Here is a 22,465-nt window from a genome sequence, read left to right as displayed (position 1 = left end):
CTGTTAAGTATACAGATTCTTCTAGCCATTAGATATCACCTTATTCATTTTAAGCATGTGAAACCCAGTGTAACACATCATATAAAACGTGACTGACTATTTATTCCTCTACAGCCATGGTGCAGGTGAAAGAGCTGACCGTTTCACCCAGCATCGCAGCTCATGACCTCTCCACCAAGCTGAAACAAGTGGAGAGCTGGCTGGAGAAGAAGAACCATGTTAGAATTACACTGCGATCAAGACGCGGCGGACCTGCAGTCAGCCTGGTGAGGAAAAACACATTCCCCCAGATGACATTTTCTCTACAACTTCGTCTACTGCACCTGAAATGGGGTCAAAATAGTGCATCTGTGTGCATTAGAGATCTGAATACCCAAATTAAACATCTGCATGGCCAATATTAATACAGATTTAACGTTATCTGTGCATAAGTCTGCCAAAAAGTTACAGAAAAATGAGTTTGTCCACTGGAGAGTACTTGAAAAGTCACCAAACATTAATCTCCAAAAAAGGTGATCCTTATCCAAAAAAGTGCAGGCTCTAATACTGAATAAATTGTATTTGTATGTTACACTCATAGGGTGTGGTTTGTAAGTGGTAAGGCCAATAAGTACTTTGTATGTCCCCATGATCAGGAAAGCTCCAACTGCGCTGTTGATTTTTACTTTAATGGCTCAGAGGATGAGGGACAATTGTGCAAATATCCTTTTATGGTCACAAATTGAGCATCCCCCCCCCCCCCAAAATGTCCCAACACCAACATTTCTTTTTACATTTTCCACAGGACGCAGCTCTGGAGCAGATGGTGCAAAAATTGGAGATGGTGGTGGGATTTGTTTCCGCACCGAAAATCATACGTGACGGCCAAGCAGCCATGTGCGTCCTTCGACTGCCTTCAGCAAAGGAACTGTCAGACAAAAAGAAGAATAAGGCTGAGGCGTCGCAGTCGGACGACACGTGTTCGAAAGACACCGAGAGCAAAACACCTACCCCTCCTGTCAGTAACACGGACACAACAGAAGAGTCTACAAAGCAGTGATCTGATGGAAATAAAACATTCTCATAAAAAACACTTGGAAGTCTGTGCTTAAGTGTCACAGTAAACCCCTTCATCAGGCTTTACACAGTGTTTAATAATAATGCATCCAGAGCAATGAAATAACCATTTTAGTCCTCTGAAAGGTTCAAAGCTGGCAGTTATCTACAGACTGACTTTTATTCAATTAGTTCAGGTCACCATGCACAGGTTTTATTCTTAAAAACACATCTGAGGTGCCCCATATTTCACTGTACCTTTTAAAAATACAAATGGGTGAAAAACATAACTTCCACCACGATCCCATTTTCCAAATGGTAAAGTGCATGAGGGCTCTCTCGCAGACATTTTCATTGATGCACACTTTATATAAGGGTTCAGGGTTTAGTGTGGAGCTATAGTGTCTTTGTGAGGTGTTGAGCCACGACAGACTGCTCCTTTATCATTCTCCAAATGTGTGGACCTCCAGTAAAGCAAAGACACCACTTCCTCCCCCCACCATGATGTAGCCTGACCTCGCAAAATCGCAAAAGCAAGTTAGTCTGGAGCGTCTCAATCCATTTCTGGAGGCAATAGACCTACAACTAATCAGAGCAATGAAATGCGACGTAGCGATGGGCCAATGAGCTGTGATGGTGTGGCCTCAACGTGTCTCGAAAAACCCCAACCCCTCTTCTTTTCCAAGCGAGAGTAATTCTCGCCGTATTTCCCCGGCACAACGGTGCGCAAACCAAAAATGACGTCATCGTATATTTTGTGTAAAGCACAGAGCCTAATCTTGATCAAAAATTTAAATGAACATATAACAAATGGCGCAGTTCTTATATGTGCATTTGTTAGGTTTCTCTAATCGTTCAGCTTTTTCCGTTAATGTGTCCCATCTGTAAATGTAACCCCGGTGTCTACGATTAGGAAGGTCAGCCTCCACGTGACTCTGATTAGATTTTAGTACCCAAAATGTGAACACAAATAACTCTGATGACCCTGGCAGTCCACCACGAACAGACTGACAGCACAGAAGATGTGGCTTTTATTGATTTTTGTCCACCTACTTGCGCCCATTTTAGACTGAAGGACGATAATGATCAGGTATTAAAAATCTGTGTGACCAATCCCTGGTGATGGTTTTCATAATAAGTGTGGAGTAATGTTTTAGATGGGATGAAGATATCAAACCAACACCAGCGGGTATCTTTCTCTGCTTTATTTGAGATTTATCTTTATGTTTTTGGTAAAAAAAGTTGAAATAAAAGCAAATTTTGGCGTACAGATACATTCACTTGTCACAGATAAAAGTGTTTGCTCGACTGGTGCGTCAGTTCCACACTTTACCAACACCTTTCGCTAACAGCAGAGGTATACTGTCTTGGAACCTTTTTTTGTGCATTTTTGTTTTTAACTAGAGTCATTCTTTTTTTCCTATACATTAAAAAAGAAACCAAATGAGAGAGAACTTAAAAACATAACGTTACCTTAAGGCCCAAAAAAATAAAATCTTTCCTAGATTGTGTTAGAAAAAAAACAGAGGATAAAAGCAGCTTAACTAGCCTGCGTGAACAGCATTTGTCAATAAGCCTCGAGTACTTTGTAGGAGGAGAAAGGTTTAACAAAGTGATAGTCAAGGTTGCCACAGTGAGGGCACTGCTGGACGTTGCTGTACTCGGAGAAATACTGCATCCCGACTCGAACGTCCACCACCGGCTTCCCGCAGTGCTTACAGTTGAGACGAGCCTGAGGACACACAGGGACGACGCAGGTCAGTTGACAAGACGTTGAATTAAAGTTCTGCAAGATCTGAACATCAGAATAAGCATATATAATCAACAGTCTACTCACTACCTTTCAAGCATCTCACAGTGTTCATCGACACTACACCGGAGAATCAGCAGTGACCCTGGACCCGAGTTGCACCAGCTGTTCTGAAGTTCAAACTTAGCCTGGAGCATTTACCAACTTTATATTCATTGGCTCGAGCCAAAGGAAGTGAGCAGTTAAAACTAAAAGCAAGACAGAGAATGTTTCTGACAGTCCTCTGTTCCAGTAGCATCTATAAAGTGGCTGAAAACAGCTGAGAGGAGGTGCAGAAGTCTAGTTTTCTCTCACAACACTTGAATGACAATATGGTGAAAGAGTATTATGGAGTCTTTGCCCAAGAGATTTTCACGTTTTGTTCCACAGCATAAAATACGTCAGTAAATGCCCCGCGTGGGTGTTTTTAGGCCTTTGTCTTAAAAAAGTTGGTTGCTAACAAGTGGCTAAAGGAGACTGTGGAGGTTGTCATACGTCATCACGCTAAACACACAAAATCCGTTGGAAGCGGTTGGCTGTGACGTTGAAGTCATAAGACAGTGCTGGCTTTTTACTTCTGGTAATTCCTTTTTTTCCTAAAATCATAAAAGTCGAGTCCATTTGTGAAGATTATCTTGCTGAACAAAACATATAAGTTTTATATATACTTAGTATCATAAAGTTTGTTCGCCACAGAGCTGATTTTCTGCAAAAATCCGAAATAATAAAAAATGTGATTTTTTTGTGGGAACCAGAGTGATGCCAACTTCCAGATCGGCCTACAGAGCTATGTCATCCCTGCAGCACTGTGTTTCAAGGGGCTTTTAATTCATATGATGAATCTGTTATTTATTCATTAGCAAATTGGATGTATGCAACTCCAATATTCACTCTCTTCTGGTTCTTTCTCTGGTCTCTACATACTCCTAAGGGAAATAGTTGGATCTTTAGCTGCTAAATGCTCCACTATGTGTACCAGCTAGTTGCTAAATGTGTCTGTCTGCTGTTTGTTGCTGGACAGTTGTACACCCACTGTACATGAACAACAGGTTTTTAGTGAAAACAGCTGCCTGCTGTGAGTCCTTCTGTACATGGTTAATATAAAAATACTGATTAGTACAGCTTTAATTTCAGTGAGCCATTGTATTCAATGTATTTATATATTTTATTTTACTTTTAGGTGTTTTTATTTTATTGTCAATAAATGTATTATTTTTATATTTAATATTTTATTTCCACTGTATTTTTTAATTGCTGTATTTGTCTTATTTAACTGCAGTCCTGAAATGTTTTTGTAACTGGTTCAACCATATAAAGCACTTTGTTACTTTGTATTACAAAAATAGTTCATTATTATAATCAGTAGTATAATTGGAGAGCACCACTGTTTGGGTTCATTGCTCATTTACAGGAAAACACATGTAATAGTTATTAAAATGACTGCTCTCCTGTAAAGTAAATCTAACTTTTTTGTTAGCGATGCTCATCAGTGTTTCTACCTGGCAACATGGTGAAGCAGCCAGTATATCGTAGGTGTACATGGTGCCCAGTTGATGCCAGCTCCCGTCCCAGCGTGACTTGCACTTGATGCAGACAATCTTGTGGACGCCTTCTAGACAGTCCACACAGATGGCGTAGAGGTGCATTAACCTGCCTGTTAGAAATAAAGTAATAATAGTCAGGTTTTACATTACTAAATAACAATTTGTCTGTTTATCAGCCTGGAAAATCAATACAATAACAAACTCATGATTACATCCTTGGCTCAATATCATGCTGTCAGACAATATATAGACCAGAGCAGACTGGGTGACTGCGCTATTACTGGACAGTAAGTGAGCCTGTCCACAAATAAAAGCCGACTATTACTGATTACCATGATGTGATTTCATTTCCTAAAAGAAGGGCCTGGCATGGACCAAAATAATTCACAATTTCTGTAAATGACTACCACTGTGCCAAGAAAAGTCATGGTTGGAAAATGGTTGCATTTAATTATATTTAGCGTGTCTAAAAAAGTTAATCTAAGCTACACAAGTAGAGCTTTAAAGGTGCCATGTTGTAAAAGATTTCCATGTCTTTTTTTTTATCATGAAACATTTTGAGGTGCTGTACAAATACTGTGAAAGGCTCAATCCACAGAGAAATGCACACAGCCGTATTCAGAAACTATGCCTTTAAACGAGCCGTCAGGACTAATGTACGGGTGTGATGTCACAACTATACTATATATATATATATATATAGAAGGAGCAGCTACTTGCTGTTATAGTCATTCCCTGACTGCAGGGTCTTAAAGAGACAGGCGCTAAAACAGAGCGTTTCAGACAGAGGGTGAGTACAGGTATATTTAGACAGACATGATAAGAGAAATAATGTGTTTTTTGAGCATTAAAGCATGTAAATATGTTCTAGTAGAAACCCAAAATACAACAATGAACCTGAAAATGAGCAGAATATGGGACCTTTAAACCTCATCGAACTGTGTTTAAAGGTGAAACAGTTTGTTTGCAGTGAATTTGTGTTGTAAAATAAGTCCCTGTTAACTTCTTCACTTAAAAAACATTTCCATTTTCTCAAGACAAAATCGAGCTTTGAATTTTCAAAGGCAAACCTTTTAACTGCCGTTGAATGAACCAACTGACAAAAACTAATTGAATCAATCGTTGCCTTATAATTGTAACAGCATGATCCAACTGTTTCTCATCGCCAACATTTAGATTCTGCCTGGCCCACAAAGGCATAAAAACGGAATAAATAATCCTTTCATACTGATGCATATCAAGCACTATACATATCAAAGCCTTTGGGCCAGCACATCAAAGAAGCTTCATGTGGCCGCTGTGCTAATTTTACATTCATGTTGGACTGTGCAAAAGCCAGCAGAAAGCCTTTTATGTCTATACACGCAGTATGGACTGGGCTTATTGATGGATTAACCAGTCATAATTTGTCTTTGTAAAAAGGATGGCTTGAACATTATGAATAGAAAGTGAATATATAATTGAGCAAAATAACATGTTAATTACTGTAATTAATGTAAACGTAAATGATTATTTGTTTTTTTCATGATGAGAAACGAGTCTGGCAGCTGATGTCCTGCAGCTCCAGAGCTTGATAACATTACTTGATCCATGTTTTTCTGTGGGTTTTCAGGCTTAACACTGCACCTACAAAATCACCACAATTCACAATCGTTGTGTCCCTAGTTGAGCTATCTGGGTCCAGACCAAAATGGACCGTGGAAATTGTTTTACTTAAATAAGAGGTTTTGCACTGCTGATCAACTTTCTCCACATTTGCAAATAATTAAGTACAAAGTATTTGCTCTATTCTGACCTATGTGGACTCCGCACACTCTGTATTTGCGTCTCACGTCGCAATCTTGAACCATGTCTGACCTTGAAGGTGGCAGGGGACGTCGTACTCAATCTCGTCGTGGCGCGAAGGGCTGAGAAACAGAGTCCCGTCCACCAAAGGAAACTGTTCAAACACAGGCAGCGCTCTGTGGCACAGCGCACAGTTGACCATGTTTCTCTGGCTGGCACTGAGGGCTGACAGGATAAACCTACAGGACAACATGGACAGACACAACACTGTTAAGTCCTCTTCACTGATCGATTTGTGTATTACATGCTTTGGTTTTATCAAGAGTTGTCTTCATAAACAAGATGCCTTGTACTTAAACTAAAGAAACAATCCTGTGAGTAACTTTTCAGGACCATACCAGTGATATTATAAAGGTTACACTCATAACTTGTGTACCTCAAACGTCATGGACCACAGCTTACTAACGCAAATACAGTAAATGTCAATTCACAGTCTACATTTTTGCATGAAAATGTGTCTATATATTCATAGTTTTCATGCCCAGTGAGACAAATCATTCCAAGGTGACCAATAGGGGGAAAAAACAGTTTTAGTGTCTTATCATGGTTTACGTTAAATGCTGTTGTTTCCTGTTTACACATCCAGCAGAAACAAAGCATTAGAATGAGCAAACATTAGAATTACTGTGGAGTCATGTTTGTATCCATCAGGCAAATAAAGGTCCGATATTATTCAACGTTTAGGTTTATTATTTTATTATTTGACTTGATTTATAAAGTCAACCAAACGTCACTAAGTGATGTTTTCACAGCTTTGCTCTCCTTCTCTTTACAATGTTATAACATAAACAGTAAGTTCACCCCATTATACTGTTTGGCCTTTTGCAACATCAAAGCCACTATGATTGCGGTTGTTGGCACTAATATGAACTTCACATAAATAAAAATGATGGTCCAAATAACGGCACCATCTTTTGACGACAGTTCTGCAAACGAATGCAGGGGAGTTTGATTATAAATCCTGGAAGCTTTCATTGTGATCTGGTTCCTGCCACATGATAGAGGCTATTGTTGAATACTCCTATGTGTGAATGAAATACTTTCAGCACCGGAAATAATCAAATCATTAAGCACCATCCAAAGGACGTAAACAGTTTTGGGCGCTTGTGTTTTGACATTGCAATAGAGCCAATGTAGAAAAATATACACAAGACATTGCCATATAGTTTTGACAATATACATCGTCACATCACCCGGCCCTGGGAGCAATAAAGCTCAAAATTAGCAAGTAAACACCCAAGGATATTCTTTATAATTCTGTTAAGAGGCGTTGTATAGGCCAAGCAGACAGTAGAACAAAAGAAAGTTATTCTTTAATAGAGTGCTGCAGGAATGAGACCTTAAAGCCAGAAATTAGTTAGCATTGAAGTTAGTGGGCTCTATGAATGGGTTTTTGGTTTGATGCTTTAAATTAGATGTGTGGTTAACACAGGCTCCAAAGATTTAATTTTTTTGTTCTACGACATAAAACACGTCAGTAAATAATCAACACGTCGCTTTTAAAGCTTGTACTGTATGTGTCTTTTAAAAGGCGGTTGCTAACAAGTGGCTAAATAAGACGACAAGGCTCATCACGCCGTACAAGCGAAATGAGTTAGAGGCTAGTGGATGGTGTAGTTTTTACCTCTGGCAGTTGTAGAATAACCTTTTGTTTGCATTATGTTCTGCAATAATCCAAAATTCCCTCGACAAAATCCCATTGGCTTTTTGTCGAGGGAACCGAGATGGTGCAAACCTCCGGGTCGCCCGACAAAAGTTCACTCACATATAAAGGCGGAGGGGAAACCTGTTTTACAGTGTACCTGCGCAGCTCTTCTCCCTGGCCTGCCTGGGCATCATCCTCCATGCGGACGTGGTAGGTGTTGAGTTTATGTCGAGGGACGTGGGTGAGGAGCTCCGAGAGGTCCAGCCTCCTCAGGAACTGCACTGGGTGAGAGTGGGTGCCGTCACCCACACTGCTGGAGGTCAGCCGGTGATGGAGCGGGAGGGCGAAGGACAGCGGCAGGGGAATTACAGACCCTGGGTCGAGGTGACCTCCACCGCCAGGGCCTCCCATTGAGCAGCCGCCACCCCGACTGAGAGCTCCCCCGACCAGCAGGTGTTTCCTCTGCGGGTCCATGTGGACGGCTGATTTGAGGAACTCCCCTAACTGGCGGGAACCTCGCAGTGCTGCTCCTCCAGCTGCTGCCCCGAGGACAGCGGTGGGGGAGAAAGGGAAACCAGTTGGAGGAGACTGTCCCGGGGAGTCACATGGAGACTTCAGAGGAGGTCCCAGAGAAAAGGGTCCTCCTGTAGGAAGTCCTGCTGCTGCAGCTCCTCTCTCTATAGAGTTCTGACGGTCCATGGATTGTCTCCGAGGTAACTCCTGACTAGAGGCTCTGAGGGGTAGTTTGCCTCCTCCTCCTGCTCCTGGTGGCTTGCTTCTCTTGGGCTCCTCAAAAAGCCCGTCCCCGGGCCCTACAGCCCCTCCACTGGACCCATTTCGGCCCGTGCTCCTCTCAGATGGCTTCTTCTTGCGGTCGTCCTGCATACGTTTCACCTGATACCAGTCGGTGTCTTTCTTCAGGTGGCCCTGGCCGCAGCGGCAGGAGCAGAACCTGAAAGCCAGGTCGTAGCCCTTCTTGGTCCACATGTTCTGTCGGCACTGCTTCTCGTTCCAGGACCGCGCACGGCCGATGCAGTTGAATTGGACGAGAATGGAGCTCTCCCATTCGTAGAAACACTGCAGGTGCATCCAGTTACCGTACGGGCAGAGCTCGTTGTTGCAGAGCACCCGCTGGTAGTCGTCCTTATCCATGTTGATGGGGCGGTCCCAGCTGCAGCCGAGAGGAGTTGCACACTGAGCCTCTGGAGGAGTAAAGACAGGAGGGGATTATTTTGTTGTTTTCTCATTACAATCATAGAGTGTGTCATTTATTGAGTCTAAGACTACATTGTCTATGAATCAGTCACAACTAGTATGGGTGTAAGAAGAAATCAATACACTTGAGTATCGTGATATTATGTTGTATGATACTGTATCGATTCTTTAATTTACCCTCTGAGAATCGCATGACTCCCAGCGATCTCGACACTATACTGTCTTTGAGGCTGTTACAGTGTGAAGTTATTAGTATCATAAGAAAATAGATAACCTAAGGTATCAATTGGTATCAACCAACCATGCCATGCTAGCTGAGGTGAAACCCCTCCCCTAATCGATTTTTTAGATGATATGATAAGACAAAGAAACTTTTATATTTAAGAAGCTTATTTTTAGTTTTTTCTGATACAACAGTATGAAAGCAGCGTCTCCACCATCAGTCCAATCATATCAATGATGAAAGCGAGATTTTGAGTGCCCTTGCTGCCTCATCGCCATCGATTTATGAAATTCAACTAGGCCATCCAAGCCTGTGAGCGGCTCTATTCAAGCTCTGCCAACTGTCAAGTCTGGATGTGAATCAAGTAAATGTGGGCACACACTCTCTACAAGAAGTAGCTCATGATAATACACTGTGTGGGTGTGTGGGGGGATAGTTTCCTCCTTCCTTTTCCGGTACAGTCAGTGTCAACGCTTTCTTTTTCTTTTTCTTTTGCCCTCCCTCTAAAGTTACTACAGTGGAGAAAAATATCCATACTAGTGCATTTTTAGCACTACTTAGGTGGATAAAAGTGATAAAGTGCCACACTGAGTTCAGCTTGAATGAATATTTAAATAAATCTTTCACAAAAAAACATGATTAAACAATGTTTTGTAAGTTGATTTTACTTAATTTACTGTCCTGAAGTTTTCACACCACAGGTTCACCTGTTAATGATTTTACCAAGCTATTCATTTTTGGTCAATATAATGTAAGAAAGTAGCAAAAAAAAATAACACAAGGTGTCATATTCAAATGGCTTGTTTTGCCCAAAACCCAAACATAATTCAGTTTATTATAATTTAAGACAAGAAAACCCCCGGAAAATATAAACATCCGAGACGCTGAGCTCTAATTTTTGTTTTAAAAGCTTACTTAAGTTAATAATCATCAAAATAGTTGCTAATTTGTTATCTGTTGATCTACTTAATAGAGTAATCAGCGCAACTCTACTACACTGGGACCTATAATGACTAAACTTAGTAAATGTACATACTTTAGTGCATTTATACCTTTATATAGAAATGCAGACTATGACAGGTCTATATCACAGGTCTTATAACAATGTTATAAAATGACCCAGACTATATTACACCATTAACATCTAAATTGGAATAACCTAGGAATCTTCTGAGATGCTTTTCCCCTCTAATCCAAGTGTGATTCTCCCAGATTAAACAGCGCAGGGTGACTTTCTCTTCTTCCAGCTATTGGAAGTCATTATGAAGTTGAACTTAAATGCGCACACAAGCGGCGAGGTGTCGGTATTACCCTTAAGGAAGGCCACAACCAAAAAACTGTGGACAAGGTGCGTTTCAGGAAAAGACAACCGAGGCCTGCTTAGTTATGTACACACTAATATAACAACCATCGGTGAGTAACGTGGATGCAATGGCATTCAAACAAGTGCGGCATGGTGTCATTGAGACTCACTGAGGCTGCATTTGACAACTACGACTGTGACTATTTTCACAAGTGATTATCAATTTTTTCCCAAGAGGACCTCGAGGCGCCCAAATCCATTCATAAACATGCCGATAAATATTTCCAGTTCATCGGGTGCTACCCAAACGCGTTAAAACAAAACTAAGGAGTGATTTCGAAAGTACAACAAGTGCCTTTTAATTCCGCTGACATCCAACGCACCAAACAACACCTGTTTCGACAAAATTTCAACTTCTTTGCCCGTTGTTCCCACGATCTTTGCGCACCAAAACAAACCACAGTAGCCCTCAAAGAACAGTGTAAAGCACTTACACACCCCGGTATTTCTATGCAGTCCGGTACTAGCTACTTTCTGGTTCCCATATACAAACAATCCACTCCTTTAATAGAAGGCCTCAAGTCGTGATCAACCAGTATAGCCCATATGTGGCGACAATCAAACAACCATTAAATGCATACATTTTAAATAGAAGTTTGGCACAGTGTGCAGAGAGGTGAAGAGGGGGGGGTGTCAGAGGTATTCGCAACGTCGCCGTGCATGCATGTCACAGTCGCACAGACAGGACAGAGCCTGGCAGGCAGGCAGGCAGGCAGGCAGGAAGGCAGCATCACCAAACTTCTTCATCTGTGTCCGTTTCCTCTCTTACCACTTGAGCGCTCGTGTCTGGGTGCAGCAGCAGCAGCAGCCGCGGCCGCGCCTCCTGTTGCGGCCGCGCAGGCTCCATTTTCCTGCTCATCTCCGCTGCTGTTCGTGCGTTTGCTTTTCTTCCCCTTGCTGTTCTTCTGGTTGGGCATTGTGCGGGATTCGGGTGTCAGTGTGTTATTTTCGACCTCTATCAGCGGCTGCTGTCAACGCTCTCTGACATTTCTGTGGACTCCATTTCTGCAATGGTGGTGCTTCTTTTCTGCAGCTTTTTCTCTTTGTGTTGTTGTTGGTGTTGTTGTTGGTGTTGTTGTTGTTTTTGGTGTCCTCGTGCACGACAGTTGGTTGGCTTAGTGCAGCTCTGACAGCAGCAGTTTTCAAAGAATAAGCAGCTATAACCTTTAAGCACGAAGGCGTGTCCGTCCCTTGTTTTGATTCCTGCTCTGCTGTTTTCTTCCACCCCCTGACGTCACGGGATCCCGCCCCCCCGCTTTGGCCGTCAGCGACGTATGCTGCGTTCATGGGTCCTCTGGGAAAGCTCGGAATTTATGCAACAAAGGCATTTTTCACAATCACAAAGTAATGATGGAAAGAAGAAGCCTGTGGATGTTCTCACTTGTCCAGGTCATCGTTATCCCCAAAGCAATTTCACTCAAAAGTATCTGGACTTGGTTATTTGTCTAGGAAATAACCAAGTCCAGTAGCCTTTGGCTGAAATTTGGGGATGGAAAGAAGAATATAAGATAATATAAACCTTTATTGACACAAATAGAAGGACGCCAGTATAAAAAATAGTCTTGGGCAGCTTATAAAAAAACATCAGAATTGGTTTCACAGACAAGGGAGTTTTGTGCATACATAAACATATTAAGAGGAAATACAACATCCAACTACTGTAAACATGAATATATAACATAGAAAATTTAACATAAAATATGAAAAATACTCAAAATCCATTGTAAATACTATATACAAATATACAGCTACATCATCAGTGAAAATAATTTTGTATCAATAATCTGAATCAGCAAACTAGTAACTAAAGTACAATATTTTCCTTTTGAAATGTCTGTACCTCAAAATTGTACTTAAGTTCAAGTACATAGTTACTTTTCACTACTGATCAAAACCTACTGAAAGTATCAAGTGAAACATGTGCTCCTTTAAATTGTCTTTGTAAGCGTTTTATTATTATTATTATTATTATAACAATATTGTTATTTTTATATAGAACTTTATATCATTGGATCATTAATACTAAAATTAGCCATTTCATTTTTGGGAAGTGGAGCTAATTCAAACTGATTTCTATACTTTTGTCTTAAACAATGCATCATGGTCATATATATCTTTGCAAAGCACAGCTTTCAGATAAATGGAGTAAAATACTTATAATACAGGGAAGTACACTACTGTTCAAAAGTTTTAGGCTACTGAGGTGAGGTTGTGAAGTATGGCCCCCACAGAGCCCTGATCTCAACATCATCCAGTCTGTCTGGGATCACATGAAGAGTAGGGTTCTCATCTGTTCAGTCACTTGACAATTAATGAAAATAAACTATTAACACTTCCATTCTTGAAAGCATTCTTAGTTTACAGCATTTTTTCGCGCCTGCCTAAAACTTTTGAACAGTAGTGTAAATACAGACACATAAATACTTGCTGTCCCCACATTTTCAATTATTTTAGTAGAAATGTGATGGTGCCTGGCAAAAGTGTCGTTGTTTCCTTTAACATGTATAAATGTGACTCGTACAACTTCATCAAATCTAATCTTATCAAAACAAGTTTAACATGAAACAGCTGTCAGATAATTCCCACAGTAATAAAGGAATTCTTCTTCTTGGGTAGTGTTTGAGGGTTAAAACAGAACTAAAGGTGATTTAAAAAAAAACACATTGGGCTTAGATCAAACACAACAAGCTGTAACATTTCAACTTGTCTGCCTGCTGATACCACAATCTTCTTGCACCCAAACACACCATATCGGCCCTTTAAAATCAGTGTATACCAGTTACATAGTTCCAAAACAGCCAAAAATCACCTCAGGGCAGAAGCATTTAAGTATCTAATCAGAATGAATGAAAAGTAAAAGATATAACAAAATGAAAGCGAGGCCACTTCAAATCAACACATCTCATTCATGCAACAATGTAGCTTGCCCAGTCTTAGTGGTACATTTTTAAACTTGAATACAGTGTATCGTCTGTTGTTCAAGTGTGTTTCCACGAGTCACCAGACAAAAAACACACAGCAAAGCAGGTTCAAGGCTTCAAGTGTAAAGATTTTATTCCTCAGAGCGTAGTCCACAGTAACAGAAAACCTTTTTCTTTCAGGAATGTTATTGCCAATACAAAAAAGACAGTAATGACGCACATGAACACATCATGCAGGCATCCCACTAGTTCACAGAAATGGCCCGAGGTATTGGCACTGCTCTGATCAAGACTTTCTCCTGTTTGTAAGCGTTAACTTGTGCTGTAATCTGCAGTGATTGTGTTCAGCTCGCTCCAGTGCAACACACAGTAGGAAACCCAAAAATGACAGCGATGGAAGCAGCATGTTTCTTCCTTTTTCTCCATAACTTTTCAGATAGCCTATTGTTTTGTATTCTGAGGATCTTGTATTCTTTCTTTCATTTCAGCTTCATTCAAAATTAGAATACAATTAAACTCATTTGGATTTCCTGATTTCCATACATTTTTGATCCATCTTTTGCCACCAACAATCTTATACGGTAAAACGAAAAAAAAAAAAATCACATAATTCAAGTCAAAGTGAAACAAACAGCCGACACCTGAGCCTAAAAGATTTGGCTTCAGGCTGATACAACAGCAGTGAATGTGACATTGACTTGCAGATGAGGTGCGGTTTCATACCGCTGATAGTTTCCCTCTGTTTACTGTGAGAAGATAAAGTTTGATATCAAGTGGTAAACACAACAGCTGCCAAGCTGGAGATGTTTCATTCAGGCAAATATTAGGAGGTTAATGGTTCTCCTGGTGTTTATCCAAGACAAATATTTCTTCTCACCACCAAAAAGCTGCAGCTACTTTCCAAACTAAGGAGACACAAAGTGGTCAAAACTAAATCAATAAACAATAAATTGTGAAATCAATTATATGAATAAATATAGATGAACTTTGGCCATTTGAACCATTCAATTGTAAATAATAGTAAAAAACTCATTTATGATCAGTTAACTGGATCAGTTTTCCAAAAAGAAAATTATTTTACGATTTATTTTAAAAGTTTTTTAATTCAAAATGTTTTGTTTTTTTCGAGAGCTGTTTTACTTAATAATTAAATTGTTCCCCAATGACTCATCAAAGCCACGTTTTATTACAATCAAGACAAACAGGGCAGCGGTTGGCTATTGCTTTGGTCTAAATGAGTGAACAGCCGATCCCGTAGCTGTGTCCGCCATGCCAAATTCTTTGTGATGAAGAGAGGCATTTTTAATTAAAATGGGCATCTGGAAAAATTTAATTTTAACATAAAAAAAAACCCAGACTTAATGAAAAGAACATTTTGAAATTTAAACTGGAATAAAATAAAAATTACCTGAAATGTTATTGTTCATTTATCAAAGTTTTAAAAGATATTGTATTATTTCACGGTTTCATATTTTATTACATATTTTGTCTTTGATTATTCATGTCATAATGGGTTTTTTTGTTTTGTATGACCACTTTGGACTTCCACACCAAGCCGAAAGTGCTTGTCATGATATTTCAGCAAAATACGAAAACAAAATGGTCCTTTGACACAATAAACACCCACATGTGATGAGTTCTGATGATGGGAAACCAAGCAAAGTTACCACACCTGATCTGCAAGTGTCATTTGAAACTACAGTACAAAAGAAATGGCAGTAAATAAAAATAAAAAAAACTAATAAAACTATAAATGCACATCATGTGTCATCGTTGAGACACCTAATTTAAGCTACAGGACAATAATTTAACATATTTTGGTTGTGTCGATTTGGTCCTGAGAAACATCACAAATTCATCTTTTGCAACTGGCACCACTCACCCTGTAATCATTAAACACCAATACAAATTGTAAGATAAATACATTCGCCATTTGCTCCTCAACTGTTTCTCATACGAAAAGGCAAGTTTTGGAGTTTATTAAGCAGAGAAAATTCACTATTGACCATGTGTAAAAAGATGGAATAAAAACTACTCTGGCAGATTGCAACGAGTACAAAAAGGTGCAAAAGTCTCTTAAAATGCACTTGTCTTTGTAGTTCCTATGAAGTTGTTATCCTTATATTTCCAAAAGCACTGGTCTAATAACATCTTTTTTTTTGAAGTCAAGAAGAGGTAGTAGAAATGGCTTATGTCACACTACACGTTGTCTTAAAGCTGCACTAGATACAGTTTAAAATACATTACATGATTTTTAGGTAAAGAGCTCCCAAAGCCACTTGAGGCCAATAAAGGGAGAATTTACCTAGTGCAGCTTTAAAATCATTGAATCACTATAAGCAATTTCTCAAGATCTGAGTGCTCCAATCAAAAATGTGAAGAAGAAGTATCTCAGAGTTGCTAAATCTAGCCAGCGTCTTGTTCTGTGTGTCCTTTATATACCATCAAGAGAGCCATTTGGTTGTGATAGTAACCTTATACTGTCAATCCTCCTCAAAATTAACAAAAAAATACCTAGATGAATGCATAACTGAGATAATTACATTCCTTATTTGTGCGTTTATAGTCTTAAAAGTGTATCAAAATGACATTTCGGACCCGTGGTTGATAAAACAGCAGCGCCTGAGAACGAGAGAAACACCATTTTTTTTCCTTGTCATGTAAATCTATGAAGGAGGCCGTCGTTCAGCCCCTGATAACCTAAAATATTCTCAAATAACTATTTTGTGATACTGTTTGGCACAGTGAAATAAAAAGAAATCATATGCAGACATGCCAGCTGAGTCCGTCGGTGTACTGTTTGATCTCGTGTGTTTGAACTGAAATACTGAGCCTTGCACATGAAGGAAGATAAGTGAGAACAGAAGCTGGTACACTGCAGAAGCTCAGTATTTGAGAGGCTCCAGGGAAGTTGCTAGAAAGCCGCCTGGTACAAACTGTGACCCCATCATTCCTGGAGCAGGACGATGTCAACGTTATCGTGGACGCCCTGTAGAAGCATCTCGCCCTGGAAGGTGATCACCTTCCTCTTCTTGGCGGCCCTCAGGGTGCCCACCAACGCCTCGAAGATGTTGGCACACTGGTCGTCATTAAATAAGATCCCAAACTTCACGCTGGTTTGACCTTCAGCATCTGAAATAACAGAGCAGAGCGATGATAATCTTAAAAGTAATAACGACCCGAGTGGTTATGCTTTATTCTTAGACATTTCCCTCAGTGTTAACGTCAACGTCACACAAGATAAATGGGAATTAAGCCAAAATTAGCCATTCTGAGTTTCAGCTGTTTGAAGTGTTAATATCTGATTTTATTTGAAGTGTAACCACTAGTAATGGTGGCTTGAGGGTTTTTTATTATCGATATACATTTTGCTGATTATTTTTGCAATTAAGTGATTAATCGTTTAGACTACAAAATGTCAGAAAACTGTGGGAAAAGGCTCATAACAATGTCCCCGGAGCGCACAATGATTCCCACATATTGCTTATTTTGCCAGACCAACTGTCCAGAATCCATAAATAATTAATTTACAATCATATAAAATCAGCACATCTTGACATTTGAGCAGCTGGAAAGAGCATGTTTGAGTAGTTTCCCCTGAAATTAAACAATCAAGAATCATATTTTTGCTGATTATTTTACTGTCAATCAACTAATTAGGTGACTAATCATTTCAGCAGTAGGTGGCTGAAATTCCCAATATGACATGACACAACATTAACATCAAAGCTAGAGCATGAAAAGGGTTATTTAAAAAGTTATGTTGAGACTAAAGGCGGGTAAGACTGAAGCCAGTGTGGCCTGGTACTTTATTTGTTTCCAGTATTAGGAGCGGTCACATGATTGCATGTTTATGGTTTATCAGAGTTCATGGCATGAACAGGGCTTCACAACTGTGCATCTGTGCCAAAGTACTTCAGGATTAAGCACACAATCCTCCAATACCTAATCATAGCACAGACTCACTTTTACTGCCCAGTCGCTGAATCTCCTGCACCAGCAAGTTTACCTCATGCGTGATATTCATTGTTCCTAGATGGAAAAATCAAAAGACAGTTTATTAAGGCAAATAACAGACTTCTTAGCTTGACATAAGCAGGCTATTTATTAGCAACAAATACACTGTGCGGGATGGGAAGGATCTATCCCTGATACATGTCCTTCTCTTTCAGGGAAAGACCACCAAAGTAAACTCCATTCATAATTGTGTCATTTTCAGGTACTGTTACTTCTTGGAAAATGGAAATGCCTACCTTAACATTGGATCTCTTCAATAAAGGTCCATCTCTCAATTCGGCATATGCTTAATTCACCAGTCAGCGTTTATTTCAATAAAATGTCAACTTTCCAAACTGACATCCGATGTAGTTGTATTAAAAATCTGGTTTAACTAAAAATAGGTGGTGCCTGGTGACTTCATGCATGCCGATAATTTTGAATAAAAGGCTAGTTATGGAGAAAAAAAATCTGAATTTTCTGTTGTCACATGATTATACTCGATTATCATTAATGCAATTCAAAATCTGCCAGATTAGTGAATGGACTTTGGTACCAGGACTGTTCTTCTTCAAGAAAACGGCTGTTATGACCATTAGATCAATACAAATACTAGTTTAGATGTATCGAATACACAAAAACAACACTGGCATAATAATAACAATAATAATAAATCAATGCATTTAATAAGGGAGCTGGCTGCAGCATTGAGATGAACAGAACAGGCTGCAGCATGAACAGGGCGGACCTTCATCAATGCGGAAACACGTTAGCACACCCAGCTAGCCCTCACAGAGCACAAATCCGTGCTGTGATTCATTATTCTCAAAGCCGTGTGGTCATTTTTAGTTACGGGTTGCTATGTACAATTCAAATGTGTCTTTCACAGCTTCAGCCTTAATATAAAGTGTTAAAATCAGCTGCAGACACCGGCTCGCCGGTAACGTTTAGCTTCTAACGTTCAACAAATGATCTGCTGAGGGGGGAGAAAGGAGTTTGAGACCGCTACACGGATGTTATAAATACAATATATCATAAACGATGTCGTAAAAGTGAACACAAAACCAGTTCAAATGTAAGATTGACCTGTATATATTTACCTTTTTAATTCTCTAATAAGATGACGGTAGACTTCCTGATGAATCTGCTCGGGTGGATAGTGTTGATGCGTTCAATGTCTGCTCGGAAACTTCCACGACTATACTCTTTGTGCACAGGATCAGAGGAGGAGCAGACGTGTTGTCACACACTGGAGATCAAAATCAGAAAACAAAGTATTAATACTTGATTTATTCTGAAATATTGTTCTTCTATATTGTTCATAATTTGATAGAATATCAGTGTGCTGTACTAGCATGTTTTGTTTTTTTAAAATAATCAAGGCACTTCAACAAAAATATCTTTATTTCGTGGAAAAAGGGACACAGGACATCACTAGTTTCTCACACTGCTCTGGTTTGATCTTGGTCCATTCTTCTTCAGTCTCTTCCACACTTCAGTAACTGTAGTGGGTTTCTTAGTCATTACTTTGTCGCCAAGGACTTTCCAGAGATTCTCTATGAGGTTTAGTTTCAAGGAACTGCGTAAACCATTTTGCAGTGTGACAGGGGGCATTGTCTTGTATGAAAATTGCAGCTGCTTGGGAGACAATTGCAGTGAAGGTATTGCATGTTGCCGAAGGAGGTACACATAAACATCTGCATTCACCCTGCCATGTAGCTGTACTAGAGGCCCAACTCCTGCTGCAGAAAACATCCCCTGAACCATGACACGACTTTGCTTAAATTAAATTTATTTGGGTTGATGGGAAACATTATGTTAAGCGTTGGACTGGAAAAGACTGAACCCAAAGTGTGTAAAGGAGTCAGTTAAATTTTGAGGAGGAAGTGTCAGAGTTCAGATCTAAACCTCATAGAGAATCTCTGAAAAATCCTTGGCAACAAAGTAATGACTATGAAACCCACTACAGTTACTGAACTGTGGAAGAGACTGCAAGAAGAATGGACCAAGATCAAACCAGAGCAGTGTGAGAAACTAGTGATGTCCTGTGGGCGTGGTATATCCACAGCGGATATTCTATCAAATTCTGAACAGTAAAAAATAACAATATTTAAGAATAAATCAAGTATTGATAATTTGTGCTCTAATTTTGATATCCAGTGTAAACTATATTACACACACGTTTAATTTTATTTGTTCAAATGTGTTGTATTTGACAACTAAAAGAAACACAAAACCAAAACTGAAAAAGATGCTGAACTAAGAGACTCACAAAATATATGTTTACAATGAACTTGAGTTTTCTATTTTGATTAATAGGCATAATAATATTTGGATTATTATTCTGTCAATGTCTTTTTATGTACTGTCACAGTTAAGGAAGGCGGTTTTAAGTTACCTATTAAAAAATAACAATAGGCTATATCACATATTTATCATGCATATATATATATATAAACATTTCCAGAGCTTTCAGCAATACTTCATGGCTAATCAAAGTCAAAATCAGCTTTATTGTCAATTCTTCACATGAACAAGACATACAAGGAATCAAAATTTCGTTTCTCACTATTCCATGCGTAGACAAGACAAAGACAAGACACAATGGTGACACGACATAAATGATCTAACTGCTATAGTTAAAACAAAACAATACAATAGTAATAATGATAATAAAAATAATAATAAAAGTGCAGATGGTGGCATAATACTCTTACAGATCTTTAAAGAATGATATAATATAAGAATAATATATATTATTATATATTAGTCGCCAATGAATGTCATGGGATGTGAGCTTCAAAGAAATTCCAGTAATTTACCTTCTGCTAATGAGGGGAAAGTTTAGGGTCTCAAAAATGTTTTTCTTTTTTGTAACACATGTTCTTTTACAAGTTCTTTTACAAGTATCAAATGTCCCATGACCTTTGAAGGCACCATTCAAACTCATCTGACTTCATTGTGATACCTTCTCGGGCACTGCTCCATATAAGGCATGAAAGCGTCTGCCTCTACAAACCTCTACGTTTTCTAGTCCTCCGAAAAAAACTGAAGAAAGAGACCAGTAATGGAAAGTAACTAAGTACATTTACTCAACTACTGAATTTAAGTACAATTTTGAGGTAATTTACACGAGTTTTTCCAATTGAATTCTACTCCACTACATTTATTGGGCAACTTTAGCTACTACTTACTTTACAAATTGAGATTAGAATGACAAATATGACATATGACATATATTGTTATAGATGAAGCTATAATATTACTTTACTTTCTATCAAGTAAAGAAAAATGTGACCCAGCTTTATCATCTGCAACATTGAAGTGATATTTACATGAATCTATCCATAATTATAGTCTATAATGACCATTTCTGCATAACAGGTAGGCTACTATTACTTTTTGATTCTGATACTTTTGTACTTTTGTAACATTTTCAATGCAGGACTTTTATTCCTTTCTGTTTCTCATTTCATCTCATCTTCAACCGCTTATCCGGGGTCGGGTCACGGGAGCAGCAGCTTTAGCAGGGGACCCCAAACTTCTTTTTCCAGACCCACATTAACCAACTCTAACTGGGGGATCCCGATGCGTTCCCAGGCCATTGTGGAGATATAATCTCTCCACCTAGTCCTGGGTCCCTGAGGCCTCCTCCACACTGGACGTGCCTGGAACACCTCCTTAGGGAGGCGCCCAGGGGGCATCCTTACTAGTGTGGTATTACTACTTTTACTTTTAAAAGAAAGTACTTCTCCCACTACTGAAGAGAACCACATCCAACAACAAAATAAAAATAGCCTTTTGTTATCAGGCCTTCAGAGCACATGTCCATACATTAAACAAGTACAACAGAGACATTTCTTTCACAACTTCCTTCCTTTCCATCCTTCCATCATGACTGTGACCATGCAGTTCAGTGCAGAGGTACTGGCTACGGATGTGTATGCACAGAGAATTGAAAAAAACTTGTGTAATTACAGTATGTTGCTTCAAGGCAAACATTGAAATGAATGGCATTTCTGTGCTGCCTCAGCATCATTGGCAGCCCTCGATCCCAGCAGACATCAGGCTTGAGGCGGGGTAAACACTGGACAGGATATCTTCCCTATTATTATTATTATTATTATTATTATTTTAATAAATGAATTGTCTTTTTTAGGGCCTTAACATATCTAAAAAGTCCCCAAAAAGTGCAAACTTGTCAAGTGTGGTGTAAATGTAGGTATTTTATGGGTCTCATGCATGGGCGTGGCAAAATGCCTCAGCAGCGTCCCCTAGAAAGTTGCTAAAATTGAGCCCCTCTATGAGGTTTCACCTAGAGTTACGAAAATCAGTAGGCTCATAGAGAGTGAGGAGACACACCAAAAAGTCTCAAGAAGCCATATCTTAAACCCAACCGGAAGTCAGTCATTTTGACCCGAACACACTAACATCTCCATATTAACTCACAGCCACAGCGCCACCTGTTGGCAACAGGAAGTCAGCCTAATATGTCAAACTTCCCTGACGTGCACCTGGTGCCAAGGCCGTTCATTGCTGCTTGCAGCTTTAATTACCTTTTGCTCTCATAGTATATCCCCTTTTCAATCCCTTCTTTTGCACACCTTCTCCTTTAATTTCAGCTCATCTTCCAGTACCTGTCTCCTTTCCCCACCTTCCCTACCTGCTCCACCTGCATGGCATCCCTGATTATGAGGACTCCTGCTGTGCCTGTTTTAAGGCCATTTTTTGAAGTTGTCCTTCGTCAAACTGTCGTTTTAGGATGTTCTTTATTTTAGTTGTGTGTAAAAACTGACCACATAGGAAATCTGGGCCATGCAGTATTTTTAACAAAGGGAGAGGTTAGTTTATATGCATTTATATTTTTGCCTCAGCAAAAAAGACAAATG

General features: G+C 39.4%; 3 protein-coding genes across 3 annotated transcripts in view; 1 reads left to right on the top strand and 2 right to left on the bottom strand.

The window, feature by feature from the left end:
• Window positions 1–1,060, top strand: part of mtif3 (mitochondrial translational initiation factor 3) — a 2,876-nt gene extending 1,816 nt beyond the window's left edge. The window contains exons 3-4 of the mRNA XM_083933660.1: window positions 115–266; window positions 785–1,060. Of these exons, the coding sequence (XP_083789786.1) occupies window positions 115–266; window positions 785–1,039 (407 nt within the window). The 3' untranslated portion in view covers window positions 1,040–1,060. The remainder of the gene's footprint in view (window positions 1–114; window positions 267–784) is intronic.
• Window positions 1,061–2,301: 1,241 nt separating this feature from the next.
• On the bottom strand, window positions 2,302–11,869 carry heca (hdc homolog, cell cycle regulator). Its single transcript, XM_083933592.1, has 5 exons — window positions 11,429–11,869; window positions 8,016–9,060; window positions 6,226–6,392; window positions 4,324–4,478; window positions 2,302–2,767 (listed from the first exon to the last, which is right to left on the bottom strand). Exons 1-5 carry the CDS (start codon window positions 11,574–11,576, stop codon window positions 2,603–2,605), a joined length of 1,680 nt encoding a protein of 559 aa, XP_083789718.1. The 5' UTR covers window positions 11,577–11,869; the 3' UTR covers window positions 2,302–2,602.
• A 1,826-nt stretch (window positions 11,870–13,695) lies between these two features.
• On the bottom strand, window positions 13,696–18,747 carry abracl (ABRA C-terminal like). Its single transcript, XM_083934255.1, has 3 exons — window positions 18,677–18,747; window positions 17,547–17,612; window positions 13,696–16,712 (listed from the first exon to the last, which is right to left on the bottom strand). The coding sequence occupies exons 2-3, from the start codon at window positions 17,605–17,607 to the stop codon at window positions 16,528–16,530; spliced, it is 246 nt and encodes an 81-aa protein (XP_083790381.1). The 5' UTR covers window positions 17,608–17,612; window positions 18,677–18,747; the 3' UTR covers window positions 13,696–16,527.
• Window positions 18,748–22,465: the final 3,718 nt, after the last annotated feature.

Source organism: Echiichthys vipera (assembly GCF_963691815.1).
Source record: "Echiichthys vipera genome assembly, chromosome: 19".
Taxonomy (NCBI): domain Eukaryota; kingdom Metazoa; phylum Chordata; class Actinopteri; order Perciformes; family Trachinidae; genus Echiichthys; species Echiichthys vipera.
Note: the sequence above shows the minus strand (reverse complement) of the source record. Positions and strands in the feature narration are given on the sequence as shown.